This window comes from Epinephelus fuscoguttatus, linkage group LG2 (assembly GCF_011397635.1).
Source record: "Epinephelus fuscoguttatus linkage group LG2, E.fuscoguttatus.final_Chr_v1".
In the NCBI taxonomy this organism is placed as follows: domain Eukaryota; kingdom Metazoa; phylum Chordata; class Actinopteri; order Perciformes; family Serranidae; genus Epinephelus; species Epinephelus fuscoguttatus.
The window spans coordinates 29,661,953-29,678,151 of record NC_064753.1 but is presented as its reverse complement, the minus strand read 5'-3'; the positions used below and the strand labels follow the sequence as shown (position 1 = coordinate 29,678,151).

The 16,199-nt window shown below is 43.2% G+C and overlaps 1 protein-coding gene across 8 annotated transcripts in view; it reads left to right on the top strand.

Annotated features, from left to right (window-relative positions):
• Window positions 1-16,199, top strand: part of sox6 (SRY-box transcription factor 6) — a 150,425-nt gene that overhangs the window by 40,057 nt on the left and 94,169 nt on the right. For all 8 annotated transcript variants that reach the window (XM_049561367.1, XM_049561336.1, XM_049561360.1 and 5 more), the window contains 2 exons: window positions 10,414-10,654; window positions 14,363-14,573. In XM_049561367.1, coding sequence (XP_049417324.1) covers window positions 10,421-10,654; window positions 14,363-14,573 — 445 coding nt within the window. In that variant the 5' untranslated portion in view covers window positions 10,414-10,420. The remainder of the gene's footprint in view (window positions 1-10,413; window positions 10,655-14,362; window positions 14,574-16,199) is intronic.

Below are 16,199 nucleotides of genomic sequence, written 5' to 3'. Positions count from 1 at the left end.
GATATGATGATGTGCATGACAGCATTTATATAGAAAAGGGGCCTTTTTGACCACACCCAACTAGTTGATTAATTCATGCAAAACACATTCTGTCTGCAACCATCTCTCCTATGATTGGCCATTACTGGTTCCCTGCTAGTCTATTTAAGACTCTACATTACATGTGCTGTAACTTGCTGATGATGAACAGTCACCTTTATTTTTCACCCTGTGTCACTTTTGGATATGATGTAATTTGATGCCCTTTTTACATCCCTATCACGATGGGACCAGTTCACCTTGGCTACACACACCTGACACCACTTCTTGGTAAGAAAATCTTTCCCACATTGTGACTTCAGCCGTACGTGTCCCTCATGTACAGTTTTTTAATTTCACCTTTAAATATCTTTGTAGCCACTGAACTGAAAATCATTAAATTAGCTTGAAACAGTATTAAAACAAAGGCCGCACTAATCTGGCATGTTCTGAAAATCTTTTGTTGCCCCACATCCTGCAGTCACAGTGGCAGGTATTAGAGAGCATGGCTGATGCTGGATCTTTCTCACTGTCATGGCTGTCTGTTGTAATTAAGACTCAGAGCAGGATTTGAGCACACGGCACTGTGGCACTTTACCCGTCCCATGTATATTAATACGTTAATAGGATTGAACGTGTTTACACCAACTGTTAGCTTAACATGAGGTCAAAAAGGTGACTTAAACTTTGTTAAAGGGCTTACGCCGGAGCTCAAATAGCATTATAGTGGAGACACAATTTACGGCTTGTGTTGAATGATAAACTCCTGTTCCCTGGTCTGTAAAGTAAAAAAAAACCTAAAGGGTATGGTTTACCTAAGTGGCCAGTGGGATCTGACTGCCCTTTACTGTAAAGAGTGTGCTGCAAGTGCAACGACCTTTGTCAAGTTCCAGCTATTGTTTGCAGATTGGTTACACACTCTACAGGCTGTGAAAGACACATCTGCTACCTTCAGCTCAGCGCAGAGCAGATAGACAGTCAGGGTTGAGGGTTAGGTGTGTGTGTGTGGGTGTGTGTAAGTAGGTGGGGTCTTCAGCTACCCTGTCATACAGCTCAGTTACAGTCCCTATCTTCTTATCAAATATTTGTGTGGCCTTCACTCCCTATTTGCCTTCCATTCTGCTTGCTTTGTTTATTGAAATCTATCACAGGCAGATTGATCGCTACCAAAAAGTTTTATTTTTGTTACATAAGACTTATGTGTGCATTTTCTTGATGTGTAAATTTCACAGTTGTTTTTCATTAATTTTCTGACGAGCTCATATGGATATTTTCCATCGTTATTTAAGTTTGTGAGCATTCTGAGAAGGCACAGCAGGGATTGTTGTTTGATACCACTGGCGTATAAAATCTTAGGTCAGCTCTACAGAAAGTTTCCTTTAAGCTTTCAACATCAAATATAAAACCATATTTGTTTAATGTGTTTTTGATTGATTCCCTGATTGAGATTCAAAGGGTGGTCATAAATGTCTCAGGACAAAGGCTCTCTTTGTGTGAATGGGGCCCCAGTTGAAATGGAGGAGTAGTTTGAGATTACCAGATTATTTCCTACTAGCCCAGTGAGTGAGGCAAGGCGAGCCGCAGCCCTGCACCGTGCTGTGCTGAGGCTGAGCATAATGAGTGTGGTGGCAGGGAACCACAACAGAGCCGGGGCAGAGGCTGCCTGGGAACCAGAGGCCCGTGGCCCGCAGCCAAACACACACACAAATCCTGCCGCACACTTGTGGCTTTTTAAGAAAGCAATTTAGTTAATGATTTCATTTTGAAGCACTGTCATGATGCATGTGTCCTCTGTGCGAGCCAGCGAAAGAATAAAGGAGAAACTAACACAGAGGAAAAGGTATTAGTAAACAAAACAAGCTTCCCCGGCGACCACAGAGAAACATAACATGCAACCCAATGTAATGTGGTGTTTGTTGTGTGAACACAGCACAAAAATCACTTGGGTAATAGACTGTGGTGGGTATATTACTTGCAGCTCCGGCTTCTTTTTGTGCATCGTTTTGAACAAATGCAGAGAAAAGCAGAAGCACAGTATAAGGGTCAGATGCATGGTTACTGCTAAAGCATTTTGAGTTTTAGTCAGCATCTAATCCACTACAGTGCCCGCTTCCCCGGACTGGAAATACAGCACATTTTTCTGTTCAACCATGTCTGTCAGCTCTCTGATTTTATTAGGGCTATGTTTCACATTCATTTACTCAGGTTTTCTCAGTGCCAGCCCATGAATGAAACCATCTTAGCATTGCTAAAACAGCAGCTTGTACATGTCTTCTGTGAACCAAATTTTTGGGCAATTACTCAGATCAGTGGCTGGGGTTTCTGCTTTTGCTCCTCAGATCTCATTTTTTCTCTCGTTTTTTGTATCAGCTGTCAATCACTCATGGTAACTTTTAACCACATCCAAACAGGGCCCAGTGCCAGCCATTCATTTAGACCTTCACTTTTGCTCGGCTTCTTCCTGTTGAACCTGTCAGAATGACACACACTGTTGACCATGCTTTCTATTCAGCACTGGCAAATTAATTGGTTTCAGTGGTTTAAATCAGCAATCAATGTCAGTTTCCCAACATAATAAGCCTTAATCATAAATCTTTGAGGTGTGGCTTGCCTGACCCCTATTCATCATGGCTCTACTAGATGGCCTCATCTGGGTGGAGCAAATGAACTACCCCTGTTTTGATTTTCCAATTGACGTGTCACATGAAACGTGGCTACTCTCTCCCCCCCTTCCCCGGTTCTATCCCAGCCCTTCTTCTCACAGTCCTTAAAAAAAAACACACAAGGGCCCAAAGACAAAGAGGGAAAAGAAGTCCAGTTGTCACAAGGGGAGACACATTTGTGTGCCTTCCCTTGTGTGAGAGCGCTCAATGAATACCATTAATTTATTCAGAAAGAAAAAAAGAATAGCAGAAAAGGAAAAAAAAACCTTAAGAATTAGAGGTGGGTCTCACTGTAGCTAATGAGCTGTTGTCCTCACAGCCCCTAGAATAAGAATACAGCAGCTTAATTACAACCGTGTTGAAGGTAACTTCCTCATTTTTTCCCCTAGCTACAGAAATCTTTTTTATGAGTTGAAAATGAAAGAGAACAAAATTGCTTTTCTTTTCTGTAGACATTTCAAATTTGCCAATTTGGTGACCAGGACTTGTGAAGCATTCTACATCAGGAGAAAAAAAGAAACGTTGATAGTGACGGAGAAAGTGGGCCACTGTGTGTCGACATTCCAGATGTCCAAAACCAACGGCAGTTGTACCAACCCCAGCTCTGCTGGGCACTTAAGTTGCCAATGATGACCTCATGATGGCAAGACCAAAGACTGAGGCCCATAGTTCCCCCGCCATACAGTACAATAAACCCCCCTCCTACTTTCATAAACCATTCACGGCCCATGCTTTTACTGCTCCCTGCAAAATTTCTCCTTCATAATTAGCTATTGTCCTTGAGTATTTGGCCAAAAGTCTGTTTTTTTTCTCAAAGGCCTTGCTTTCTCCTTTCTAACTTCCCGTCCTTTTTGAGATTTCTATGCTCCCTATAGATGTATTGTGCATCTCTTTGGTAACTTGGGATGCGTCCCTTCACTTGTGTTTGGCACCCCCCAGCCAGCTCCTCAACTCACTTCTCTGGCGACTGTGAGAGATGTTACACTCGATTTGTTGAAGTGCAGCCATTTGCTGCAAACTCTCCAGCGCACAGAAGAAGTTATCTTTATAAATGACAGAATGGACCTGGCCTGAATAGCGCTTTGTTTACTGTTTAACAAAAAGGGGGCCCCACTCTATATTTCATCTGTCACCGTTGCTTTTCTTTCCTTCAACAATGCTCGATTGTTTCCATGAAAATTTCAGGTTCCATGAACAGGAGATTTCTGTATTATTATGTTCCTGCCAAATTCCGATCTCTGTTTTCCTTCTCCTGCTCACAAAGGGCTCATAACTTACTGTCAACTATGAGGCAAGCCACAAAGCTCCACTGTTGCTCAGCAAATAGGGTTGTGTTGGTTGATGGCTTGACTCGCTGTGAGGTTTGCTTAAGTGCAGCAGCAGCAGCAACAGAGGGCTCTTTGGGAACTCCATCCCCCAGCAGGCCCACTGAAAAAGAGAAAGTAAAAGAAAGAAAGAGAGGTAAAACAACAAGACGCTTTTCTTGTCTCAGTGCTCTTTTTTAAAGCCTCTCAGGCAGGGAGACAGTTTGTCTGGTGAAGGAGTTGCTGAAGTTGTCGTCAGGCTACTGTTAGTCGTCTTCTGGCGTGTGTGTGTGTGTGTGTGTGTTTCTCTAAGTGTCTGAACCACAACATCCAGTGTGCTCTTCGTCTAGTGGATAATTTCTGTTAAAGAATGATGCGAGTCCAGGAAAAAAGGGCCAGCAGTGAATGTTTTTGGATGACCATCCTTCATTTGTGAAAGCATACGCATGAGTGAACTTGTGTGTGTCCTGGGGAACTGAGAGGCTGTTATGCCATCCAGCTCTGAGCTTGTGTCCTGGGATCAGGAAAAGGGCCAATGGCACAGGGGACCGAAGGAGAAGGAGGAGGAGGAGGAGGTGGAGGAGGGGGCAACGAGGGATTCAGTGTGTGAGTGCTCATCGACCCTTTCCGAGTAGACAGACAGGGACACTTAAGCACTCTCACACCTGCATCTGCCTTTGCCTTGCGTGGGGGGCAAGGACACCAACCATGCTGTCATGGCAGCTGCACAAGTGTTTAAAGTGAGATACAAGGCAGTTCCTCTAGCAGCATATTATTGCAAATAATTTACCCTGCAAAGTAATTATCAATGCTCTGCTCAATATGTAAAGTGTGCACTTCAGGTGGCTTGCTTAATTTGCTCTGGGTGGCTATCATTTGAGTGTGGATTTTAGCTGTGGTAACCGTGGCAGTTTCTAATAGAGAAGGCATCAGGAGAGAGTGTGAAGTGAGGATGAAGTGCCGCCGTAATTGAGTTGACTTTTTGCAAGGGAAGGTCAACAATAATGGAGGAACAATTTAAACAAATTCATTTAGACAACTCTCCAGTCACTGTACTGTAGGTTACCTTGTTGGAAAATCTGTATTTTCCCAACCATTTACTATATTTTAACATCATTATCTGTAATTACTTTGTCGACTGAGGTTTAGGAGACTTAAATCAATTACTGAATCGCAGACTGAAAAATAGTTGTGGCTATCTCTTTTTCTGATTATGTGTTTTTAAAGCTGCAGAAATAATAGGATAGGCAACATGTATGTGCGCGCACACTCTGCGTCGAAGTGTGAGTGTGTGTGGAAAAAAGAGGCTAACTGTGTGCAGTATACAGCCCGTGTTACGAGTTGATTATGTATCCAGAAACCTGGCTGCTGCACAGCATGGCACAATCACAATGGAGGGTGATAATTTAATTGTGCTAAACGGTGGATTCCGTGTCAATGCTCCTCCAGCTGGGAGCTGTCAGGTAGTAATATCTCATTATGGCAGGTGAAGAACCCAGAGGAACCCTACCACGACACCTGTTAGAACAGGAGGAACCCCTGAAGGGAAACACACAGATGATTTTCTCTCTCTCTGACTTTCTTTTTCTCACACACACACCAGTGCGCACACACACACACACACACACACACACACACACACACACACACACACACACACACACACACACACACACACAGGGTTTAATGCCCCCAAACTATTTTCTTCAGCTACTTCACTTTAGAAGATAACTATGGTGATTATACAACTTATTTTCAAGGTTGCTGCTTTTATTTGGAGGCTGATTTAATCAAATAATCTCACATATGTTTTATTTTTTAATTTATCTTTAATTATTTATTTATTTATTTATTTTAACAATGACTGCTTAGTTTGGTGCACATATTTGCCATAGCACCTTTTGTTAATTGGCTCTATTAAAAGATTTCATGCAGTCAACGGTGTCAGGGAGTAACTAGTTACAAGTAGTGAAATTACAAAATAAATGCAATCAGTCTGGGTTACGGAGATCGCTGATCACAAATTACATATAAATATATTCTCTTCTATGAAAGGTTTATTTGTAGAATTTAACATTCATTCTGTTGTTTGCATCTTTTTGTCTTGCAGGAGTGCCTTCTTTCTAGAGATTAAAAACGTAATCAAAAAGAAATCAAGTTACATTACTAGTAATTAGAATAGTTACATTAGGGTATAAGTAATCTGTAACCTGTTACATTTCAAAGGTAACCTACCCAACACTGTCAGACACCTCAAGTGTTCTATGCTTTAACATGATTGGCAAATTGAAACAGTTAAATTTACCTTTACTTACATAAATAAATATATTTTGTACGTCTTAGTATTTCTTATTTTTTAATTATTTGTGTTTATATGCACATGCATGCTGTGCACTGATTAAAGACAGTCACATAGAAAGTTAAAGCCTTTTTATCTGATATCACCTGCTCTCCCATCCCAGTTTTTAAAAACAGCCTTTTTGTGTTTAATAATTGATTTGATCTTCTCTCCTTTTGTCTGCTGATAACATGTAAAAGGAAGAAGGTGTGGGATCAAAACCCAAAGGTGCAAGACACCAGTAGCGAGACACACAAGTGGGCATGTGGGCGGGTTGGGGAGACGGGGGAGATGGTGTGGAGTTACTTATCACCATTGTCTATAAAAGGTAAACAGTGTGACAGAGCAGATACAGCGGGTGAAAGTCAGTCAGACCCTTTTACGATGAAAGGGGAAATGGGATAGCCGAGGACACATGGCCCCTCAGTCACAAGACCCCCTTAGATGAGCAGTGCACAACACTCCTCTAATACTCACCAATTAAGCAGGGGTTGTTTTGCACGATGATGAAACATTATCGCGGGGAACAATTCATGACTCAAAGCATTCCAGGCCATATGAGCCCGCGGCTGGAGAACTTAAGTCCTAATCCTTCAAATGTGTGCAATATTGTCAGCTATATTTAGGCCAGTTCTCTTTTCTAGCTGACCCTCCCTCATCTCTGCCTCGACTCCTCAAAGTCACTGGGGCTTTGTCTTTGGGAAAGACGGCAGGAAGGCAGCATTTCATGCACTTATTGATCACTTTGGTTTGTTAGTTGTCCATTGTTGTTGTGTAATCAGGCATGAGGGAGGGCAGCTTGTCAAGGATTCATGAGCTACCTCTTCAGTTCACCACATTTGCACTGTTTAGTATGTTAAAGCACATTTTGGGCTTATTTTGCAGAGAAACTGATTCAATTATTAATGTTGGTAAAGTTATTTCAACAGCAAGAATACACTGTAGTTGTACAAACAGGGCTGTTTTGCTGATTTTGTGAGCAGAGAGGCTAAGACTGTTCACAGTGTGGTTCTATGAGAAAATATGATCACATTCTACATGCATCAGTGGTACCCACGTTCAGCTGAATTCTCCTTATTTTGCTCCTCATCAAATGTCTTTGTTGCATCTCTGCTGATCTATTGCGCACAAACCTCTTTAGATCTCAGCGCTGTGTGATCCCTGCTCCAAATATGAGGAATAAAATACCGTATGGTTGCCCTCAGATATTTTCAGAGAATTACTGCCGCACTTCCCCTTTTCCCTTTCAATAATATGAGGTAGTATTGTATGGAGCTTGTCGGAGGTGGGGGTGGGGCAGAGGGGGTTCTCTGCACTCTTAAGCTGCCTGAGCGCAGCCCTCCCAGCACTGCTAATAAATTATTAACTCCTGCTGACAAATACTGTTATGGAGCCTGCCGCAGATCTGTTGCATTCTTTAACAAGATTGCTGTAGACACATGTTACAGGAGGATGGAGTCTCCATCGCTCCCTCTCTCCTTTTCTCTCTCTCTCTCCCTCTATCCCCTTCTCTCGCTCACGCCTCAGCAGTTTGACTGATGGCTGGAGACCAAAGTAAAAGTGCCTGAGAGACTGAATATTTTAGTGGTAAAATAATACCACTTGATTTACTGTGTAATACAAAAGCAGTGCTTTGTTTCACTCTCACACTCCATTGAGGACGAGGTGCTTGTTGCTCTCGAGGCTCGGGCTTTTTGGGTGCATGAATAAAAAATACACAAGAATCTGCGTGCCTGATCAGCTCCCACCACGCACGCACGCACACACACACACACACACACTCACACACACATGCACACCTCCCCTTCCAACCCCCCCAACCCCGCTGCTGCCCCCTCTACATGCATGCTCTGAACTTTGCTCTGACTTTTGATTTTCAATTAACAGTACCCAATTTTGAGATCACTTTCTATTTGATATAATTACAGGAAACAATTTAATGGCTGATTAAAATTGAGGGCTGAGTCCCACTAAAGACACAGCTGACAACACATCCAGGCGCTAAAAGACTGAAGGAGAGACAGGCAGGCAGGCAGGCAGACAGGCAGTCAGTCAGGCACGGGTCTTGCACTCCTGCCCTGCCATCTACCTGACTTACTGGGTTTGTTTGTACAGCTGCTGAGACACATGAGATTAACTTTGGCTGCCATTGTTTAGGTCCCCCTTCGCTGCCCAGGTTGATCTGTGACTATGTGCCAGGGTGTGTGAACAAGAGTTAGACAGAGTGTGGTAATGCACAGTGACTGTTTTATTTGGATACAACACTGAATGCATGTTTCAGAATTATGTCCAATCTGTTTCAGCATCAGTGCAGGTGGCTGGTCTGCTTACTGTTTGGAGGATTAAAACAAAACATGGTGACGCAGCCTTTAATTTCTCTGCACTACTAATTTAGAATTAATGTCCAGAAGTTTGGAGGTCTTTTCCGATTTCAAACTTTCTCTCAAGACTAAAAACTTTTCTGATTTATTAAGCAATGGCATCTGCACTGTTACTTTTGCACTGCCTTTTATTACTATGCGATGCTATACAAATAATCTCGCCAAGATTATCCACAGACAATATAAGTTCAGCAGCGTGCACATGGACAATACATTCGAACGACTTCTCTGAGGAAGATCAAGAACTGTCAGACTCAAAGACCTTGTTCATAAATGGAACATATATTTCCCTATCTCTCAGTGCCTGACTCTCGGCAGAAAGCGCAAGGACACAATGGCCCCACAGCCTGTCTCAACCTTGAGAGTCCCCCCCCCCGCAGGCAAACTGAGGGTGGAACTAAAGTGCTGTCACACTGACCCCTGTGGATAGAGCTGGAGAACGGGGCAGATGGTGATCAGTGATCAAATGTAGTACAAGAACTACCTTGAGCATTTTGTCACATACAAACACAGACCTCACACCCCCAATTTGTCTTTCTCCTTCCTCTCACACGCACATACGCACACTCGTCCTCTAGCGAAGCTTGAGCCCCATGTAGTCACATCCTCGTTGTAATGGTCAACGTCCTGTAGAATAAAAAATAAATAAGCAGAACAACAGCTCAGGGAAAAGCGGATTACGAGTTAAATATGCTCCAGCTCCTTCTCTCCACTTCACATCAGTAGGAAGGCCATATTATCCCCTTTTTAATTTAATACCAAATGCATAATTAGATTTGCTGGCACAGTGTTTAATTTCATTCATTGTAGCACACAGCATGCGTGCGGCCTCATTAATTGTGAGAAAAAGGCGGAATTGGTTGTATAAATTCCGCACCAAAAAGAGTTGGGTTGTAAAAGAGGGGGGGAAAAAAATTAAATTAGAATTAACATGAGTTTCCTTTGCACCTGATATGTCAAGTACACTCTTCACTGTAATATTCATGAAAGCATGTGACAGATTTGTGAATTTAGTCCTCCACTGTTCGCTTTTGATTTTTAAGCTGCTTAAATGGGATTTGTTGGCCCGAGGGAACACTGTCACACCAAAATGTTAATAATTTCCTAATTTGACGAGTGAAAACAAAAGAAGACAAGGCTGGGTTTTTGTTTGTGTTTGATTGCTTCTGAGTTAAATAAAAGATGGTGATGAAATGCCTGAAGGACAAAACCACATCAAATCAATTAAGCAATAATAAAAAAATAATAATATTATAGAAAAAAAGGAACCTTGTTTAACATCGCTGCATACCAGGAGTAAACTTATTTGTGAGGTTTTTACTTTTTATCTGGATGGTAGTCCCACTGCCTGGCTGACCTACTGCCTGAGTAACTGTCTTGGGGTTTGGGCCAAGACCCAAGCAGGCACAGTTCCAGCCCTAGATCAAGCCATCCATCTGCATTAGGATTAGGGACCCCACTGCTTGCTCCAAACACAGGCCAGAGCAGGCACAGGCAACAGTCAGGTGGAGCATTCAATCCATGCAGCATTATCTGCTCAGGTGCACCACTTATAATCCCAGTAACAGCCACGCACAGTCACTTGAACACAACTACAAGTCGTCCATGACATACTTGAGGGAACAGCATTCCTTTCCAAGTACTTTTGATGAGCCGCGAAAGATATCGTTTCCTTTTCTTGACTCTGTTCTGCTTTTCCTGCTCCACAGCAGAGTCATGTCTTCCAAGCAAGCCACGTCTCCCTTCGCATCCGTGGTTGATGGGGATGACGCCATGAGTCAGGAGCACTTGTCTTGGGAGAAAGAGGAGAGTGCCGAGGCCCATGGCACCCCACAGCTGCCCCTCCACAGCCTGCTCCATGGAAAAGCCCATCCCGATGAAATGCAGCCACTCAGCAGCGTGCCGCCAGAAAGCGACTGGGACAGCCTGGTGTCAGCCCAACAGCGCATGGTGAGACATGTCAGCATACACACATAAAACCTCTTTTAACTCTTATTTGATGGGGATGTGGTGAGGATGGAATAAAAGGGAAACAGAAGCATAAATGATGAAGTAAAAGTTTCTTTTTAAAGAAACCTTGTAAAGCAGAACTATGTCAAATCTGTGAGATTACCAGACTAGGTGTGTTTACGTGGACCCTAATTAACAGCCCAATCAAAATAAAAATGCCTCATACAATGATGAATCCAGCCTTATCGGAGGGAATTGTTAATCAGGTTGAGAGGGGTGGTGATCATCCATTAAATAGGAAAATATCAGCACCCAATAACCATGTAAACACTTAATCCGATCTTCTCTGTCTAGTTGGAATAAATATTTCTGTGCATGTTTGCTCCACATGGAGGTTATATTAGATGACATTGCTGGTGCGAGCACCAACACGCCACAACAGCCGTTTCTACACGCCTCCTGCTGCTGATTATGACAGGGAATCGTTCATAAATTCAAAAAATATTAAGCGCTCTACTAGTGCTACATTCTCATGTGAGAGCTCTGATACATAATGGATTTTTTAGCTTTATGGAACATTTTTACAGGCTGTGTTGTGAAGTCGCTGGATGTATCAGTCATCTATGGCTACCAGTGGCAGTGGCCTGAATATCAGATGTTTAAAGCATCTACTGATAGTCTGCATTTGAGGTGTTTAGGGCAGTGGTTCCCAACTGGTCCCGCCACAAGGTCCAAATTTCTCCTTAGTCATTAGTTCAAGGTCCACACAGTTTAATACATTCAGCTCATACGTGTGGTTGGCCATGTCGTCGAGCTAGCTTGCTGTCTCTTTCACGTAGCTTTCTATTAGTCACTCATTCTACAGCAGGAAATGGAACTTCAAAACAAAAGCTCTGTGACAGAAATTCACTGCACTTCAAAATAAAGTGTTTTTTACTTACTTGACATGTTTGCGACCCACTTTTGGACCACAACCCAACAGTTGGGAACCACTGGTTTAGGGGAGACCTGTAATTTGTAGCTACAGAAAATAACCTTGGTTACTCTTACGTTATTTAGGTACTACTGAACTGTGCTAAGGCAGAACTACTTCTCCTTCTACACTTTATGTATTGAGTGAATTGAATTTTCTCAGTAAAGTTGGGAAAACCTTCTTCTGTTATATTTACAGCATATGAGATGCTTCACACTGGGTGGAACCACTTCGCACAAGTCAAAGAGGCTAGATTCTAATTAAATGCTACGGCGCATGTAAACGCACATCTTGTCGTATCACTTTATTTAGCGTCCTTGTAAACCTTTAAGTGGGAATATCTAATCAGAATGATTTCAATCTGATTGAACAAACTTTGTCCATGTAAGCGCAGCTATGTCTTACTGTCTTCCCTTGGGTATTCAAGATCAAGGCTCAGTGAGCACCTATTGTTTCTAGGTTATTCATAGAAGCTCTGCAGATATTCTAACCCTAGCTCCATCCCCATGACTCCCTAATGCCATGAAACCTCTGGGAATCCTGGGTCTTTAGATCGGCAGCTCTGCCAAACACTAAACCATCAGCTATTATTAGGTTAAACAGAGGACCTCCTAACTCTCCCTCTAATAATGCGAATGGCTCATAAAATCGCATCACGACTGATGGAAGGTCACGATGCATTCTTGCTGCTATTAAAGAAACATGTCTTGTCCTCGGCGCATGTGTGTTGTTTTTCTTGTGCATAAGCTACATCTGCAGCCAGACGCCAGACGCTGTACATTCTAAGTGCGGAGCTGCTTTGATGTGAGCGGAGCGAAGAAGAGCACAGGCACTTGTGGGCTATAGACATGTGAGGCAGGTGGTTGTCTGTGACAGACGGGTCTATGGTAAAGAGACCCTGAGGGCCTTTGAAGGAGCTCTGCAGTTGGCCAGTGAGACCCTCAACACCTCAGCATTGCAGCACAATGCACACGAAAAACACACACACACATACACGCACAAATCCAGCCTCTGTAGCAGACTCATGATGCTGGGGTGTGCATGCTGACAGTGTAGGTAATTGACAGGCAAAGGATTGCTCTGGTGTTGACAGTAACAGGAGATTTTAGCAAGTTTTAAAATGGGAAGCTGAAGAGAAAGAATAAAAGTATTAATAAAACCAACATCCAATCGATCAATTATGAATACTAGTAATTATGATTTGTATAGCACCTTTGTAAAATCGTGTTTACAAAGTGATTTACAAAAATGGCAATTACAAGTCGAGCCATATTAGTTCTAAATGATGGAGAGACAAAACAAACACCTTCAGTCATTCTCACTTCAAAGAGTGAGTGACACGAAGGACGCAAAGAGAGAAAGGTAAAATGGAGGACGACAGGGTGAGACCGAGAGAAGAAAAGGGAAAGGCATAAGGCGAAAGGAATGAGAGTGTTGCCTTTGCTGATTACCTGACTCCACTGCTGTGCCATGCGTCTGTGTGGGCTGTGCCGTGAACCTGCGCCAGCTGATTAACCCAGCACTGCTCCACTCCCCTCAAGCACTCTCCACTGTCTCTGCCACACTGCATAATCATCCAACACAGGGCAGGGAGGTGCAGAGTAGGCCTGTAGGTCGTGCCACCCTGGCGCTTGGTACCAGACCACCCTACACACCACTGCAACTCTGCCTGGAGCTCGACATGCAACGCAGGGATGAGAAATTGGCACTGGCGAGGTTCCTTCACCACATTCCTGACTTTTTTTTTTTTAAATATATTTACGATTGTCAGCAGCTCCAGACATGGTTCTATCATGCTGCCGTCTTACATTCTGTTATCACACTGCTGCTGATTAAAGCTCATTTTTCAATGATAGCCTTGCACTATGTGTTGGATAAAAACGTGTGTCATGTTTATTTCCCTCGCTACGAGGCCCAAAGTTTAAATCAGAGCTAACTGTTCCCCCGTTAAAGGCTGCAAACTCCTGGCTGCTTAGCCACCTTCTGCTTTCTCAGACTCCACAAACCATAATTAACACCACCTTCTGTCAGACGCAACCCTCAGCCATGGTCTGTGTGCTGACTACACACTCCCATGTGCAGAGTGTTCTCTCCCTCTCTCCCCCTACCCTGGAGCTCGCTCCCATTCTTCTCCCCATTTCCTTCATGTCTCTGTTTGTGCACAGGGAGCACTCAGCCAGTCAGCCAGAGACAGGACCCTTAGTTAAATACTAAACCATACACAGGTGGGACTGAAAAACAACAACAGCTCGAGACAGGACACAGATTTACGATGGCTCAAGGCACTCAGCTGAGAATAGGTCTCCACTAGAAAATGAACAAATTACACAGCAGTCACCCTAACACAAATGCACACTCAAAAGCAATTTGAGAAATTACAGTTGGGAGGTTTCTCTGTGTAGTCTCTGCAGATGAAAAGTAAAGAGCACATTATGGATATGCCCTATGAAAGTGTACCTCATCATTTCATCTCAGTTTTTTCACTTGTCATATCTCATTTACCTGCAAAGCCAGCTCTGTTGAAGACACAGAAGCGGCTGTATGAAAGCCAGAGAGGAGCTATTTGATACGGCCAAATCGCCCCTGAGCTGCAAAAATGTAGCAATCACTGCATTTGAATGAAAAACTGTCAAAGAGGCTCAATGGAGCCCTGACAGAACACAGAAACACACTCATCATTTAATACAAATCCCATCCCTTGTTGCCACCCCTCCCAACTTTTGTTTGTCTTACAGGAATCTGACAGCAATAAAGTATGTTCCCTGTACTCCTTCCGGAACAATTCCACTTCCCCACACAAGCCGGAGGAGGGGGCCCGGGAGCGAAGTGACCTGCTGAGCGGATCAGCGTTTGGAACTCCGGAGCGCCGCAAAGGAAGCCTGGCAGACGTAGTGGACACGCTGAAGCAGAAGAAACTGGAGGAGATGACAAAGACAGAGCAAGACGGTAGGACTCCCTGTATGTGTGTGTGTGTGTGTGTGTGTGTGTGTGTGTGTATGGGTGCAGCAATACCTCTTCTTCCTAAGTGCGCCTCATCTTCCTGAATTTTCCCTCTTTCTTTTCTCATAATTTTCTAGCTTCCTGACTGTCCGCCTCTTTTCTCGTGTATCTCTCCGTCTAAAACACTCATGCGGGCACACACAAGCTGGGAATACTGACGTTACGCTGTTTCCAGTTTGTTCTGAACCTCTTCCAATGTGACAAAGACTGTGTGGCAGTGCACCTCAGCATAAGTGTGGTCTTCTTCCGTGCCAAGGCAAACTCTTTGACTATAAAACTCATAGTGCTGACCTGATGCCAGGAACATTACCTCTTTTTTATTTCGCTACACAGAACACTTTTCACTCAGCGCAGTTATTCATCAAAGTTTGCTACACACAAACAACCCAGGCCCTTCTCACATCCTATTCAACAGAGTTTTTATTTTCCTACAGTTGCATGAAGAGAAGAGAAAAAAAATGTTTTCTGTGATAAGACTGTTAGGTCTACAGTATGTCATATCTGCACCCCGTTTCACCCTGCTCGGTTCTCCCTCCCACAGCCTGCAGTCTATCAAGAGTATGGCGGAAAAACAAATATTTGAAAGAGCTGCTGAAACACATCCCCCTTCTTAATTAGGGCTGTAGTAATATAACTACATCCAATCAAATGTTAAACCCCCTTGGGAATGCATGTGTCTCATTTAGTGTCTGGGGAGCTCTTAGCTTAAGCACTTCATCAGACGAATAAATTAGACCTCTGTTAGCCTAAAAATAATTTGCCACTTCTTTTTTAAGTGTTCGTTTGGTGATCTCTCACCGGATAATCATTTGGCCACGTCCTGATGTGCGGACTGATTATCTGTGGTGTTGTTTAGGTGATAAAAGGCAGAACAATCAGTCCTCATTTGCCTGAACACCTGGAAATTGGAGATCATCTAGAAAACCGAGAAGTTTGGATTAGTGAAAAGGATCGAATCACAAAAAAAGGACCAGAGGTATTTGAAACCTTAAACACACAAATCATGCTTGTGCACATAAGCATACCAGGAGACTGTAATGAATGCCTTTTATATTTTCTAATGGCCGCTGATATTGGCAATTTGGCAAAAAATCCAAAGGTAAAAGCCCTCTATGGATATCACAATTAATACTCATAAAACTGTAAAACAGTAGATACATTTGCCTGTGAAGAGTTTTTATGTTTTCCCCGTGTTCGCGAGGTTTCCTCTGAGTGCTTTAGTTTCCTGTCACACTAACAGAATATTAGGAATATGCAGTACTCTTGCTGGTCTTAGATCTGGAGCTGATCCAGGACACAAAAGAGTGCCCACAGCGCCTCACAAGAGAAATATTGGTTAGGAAAAAAAAAAAAAAAAGCAATGTTGTTACTGCTTCTTTGTTTTACCCTGAGGTAAGAATATATTTCATATGTGTCCTGTTTCTAGCGGAGTTGATTTTCATGGCAAGATTGTCGGCGCTCTGTGTAGAGACGGCGAGCGTTATGGTAATGAGCCCCAGCTGGTGAAGGCTGGTTGTTGCAGTAATTTAAATGGTCAAGTGCAGCTTGTAATCCAGGGCCGTATGTTAGCGC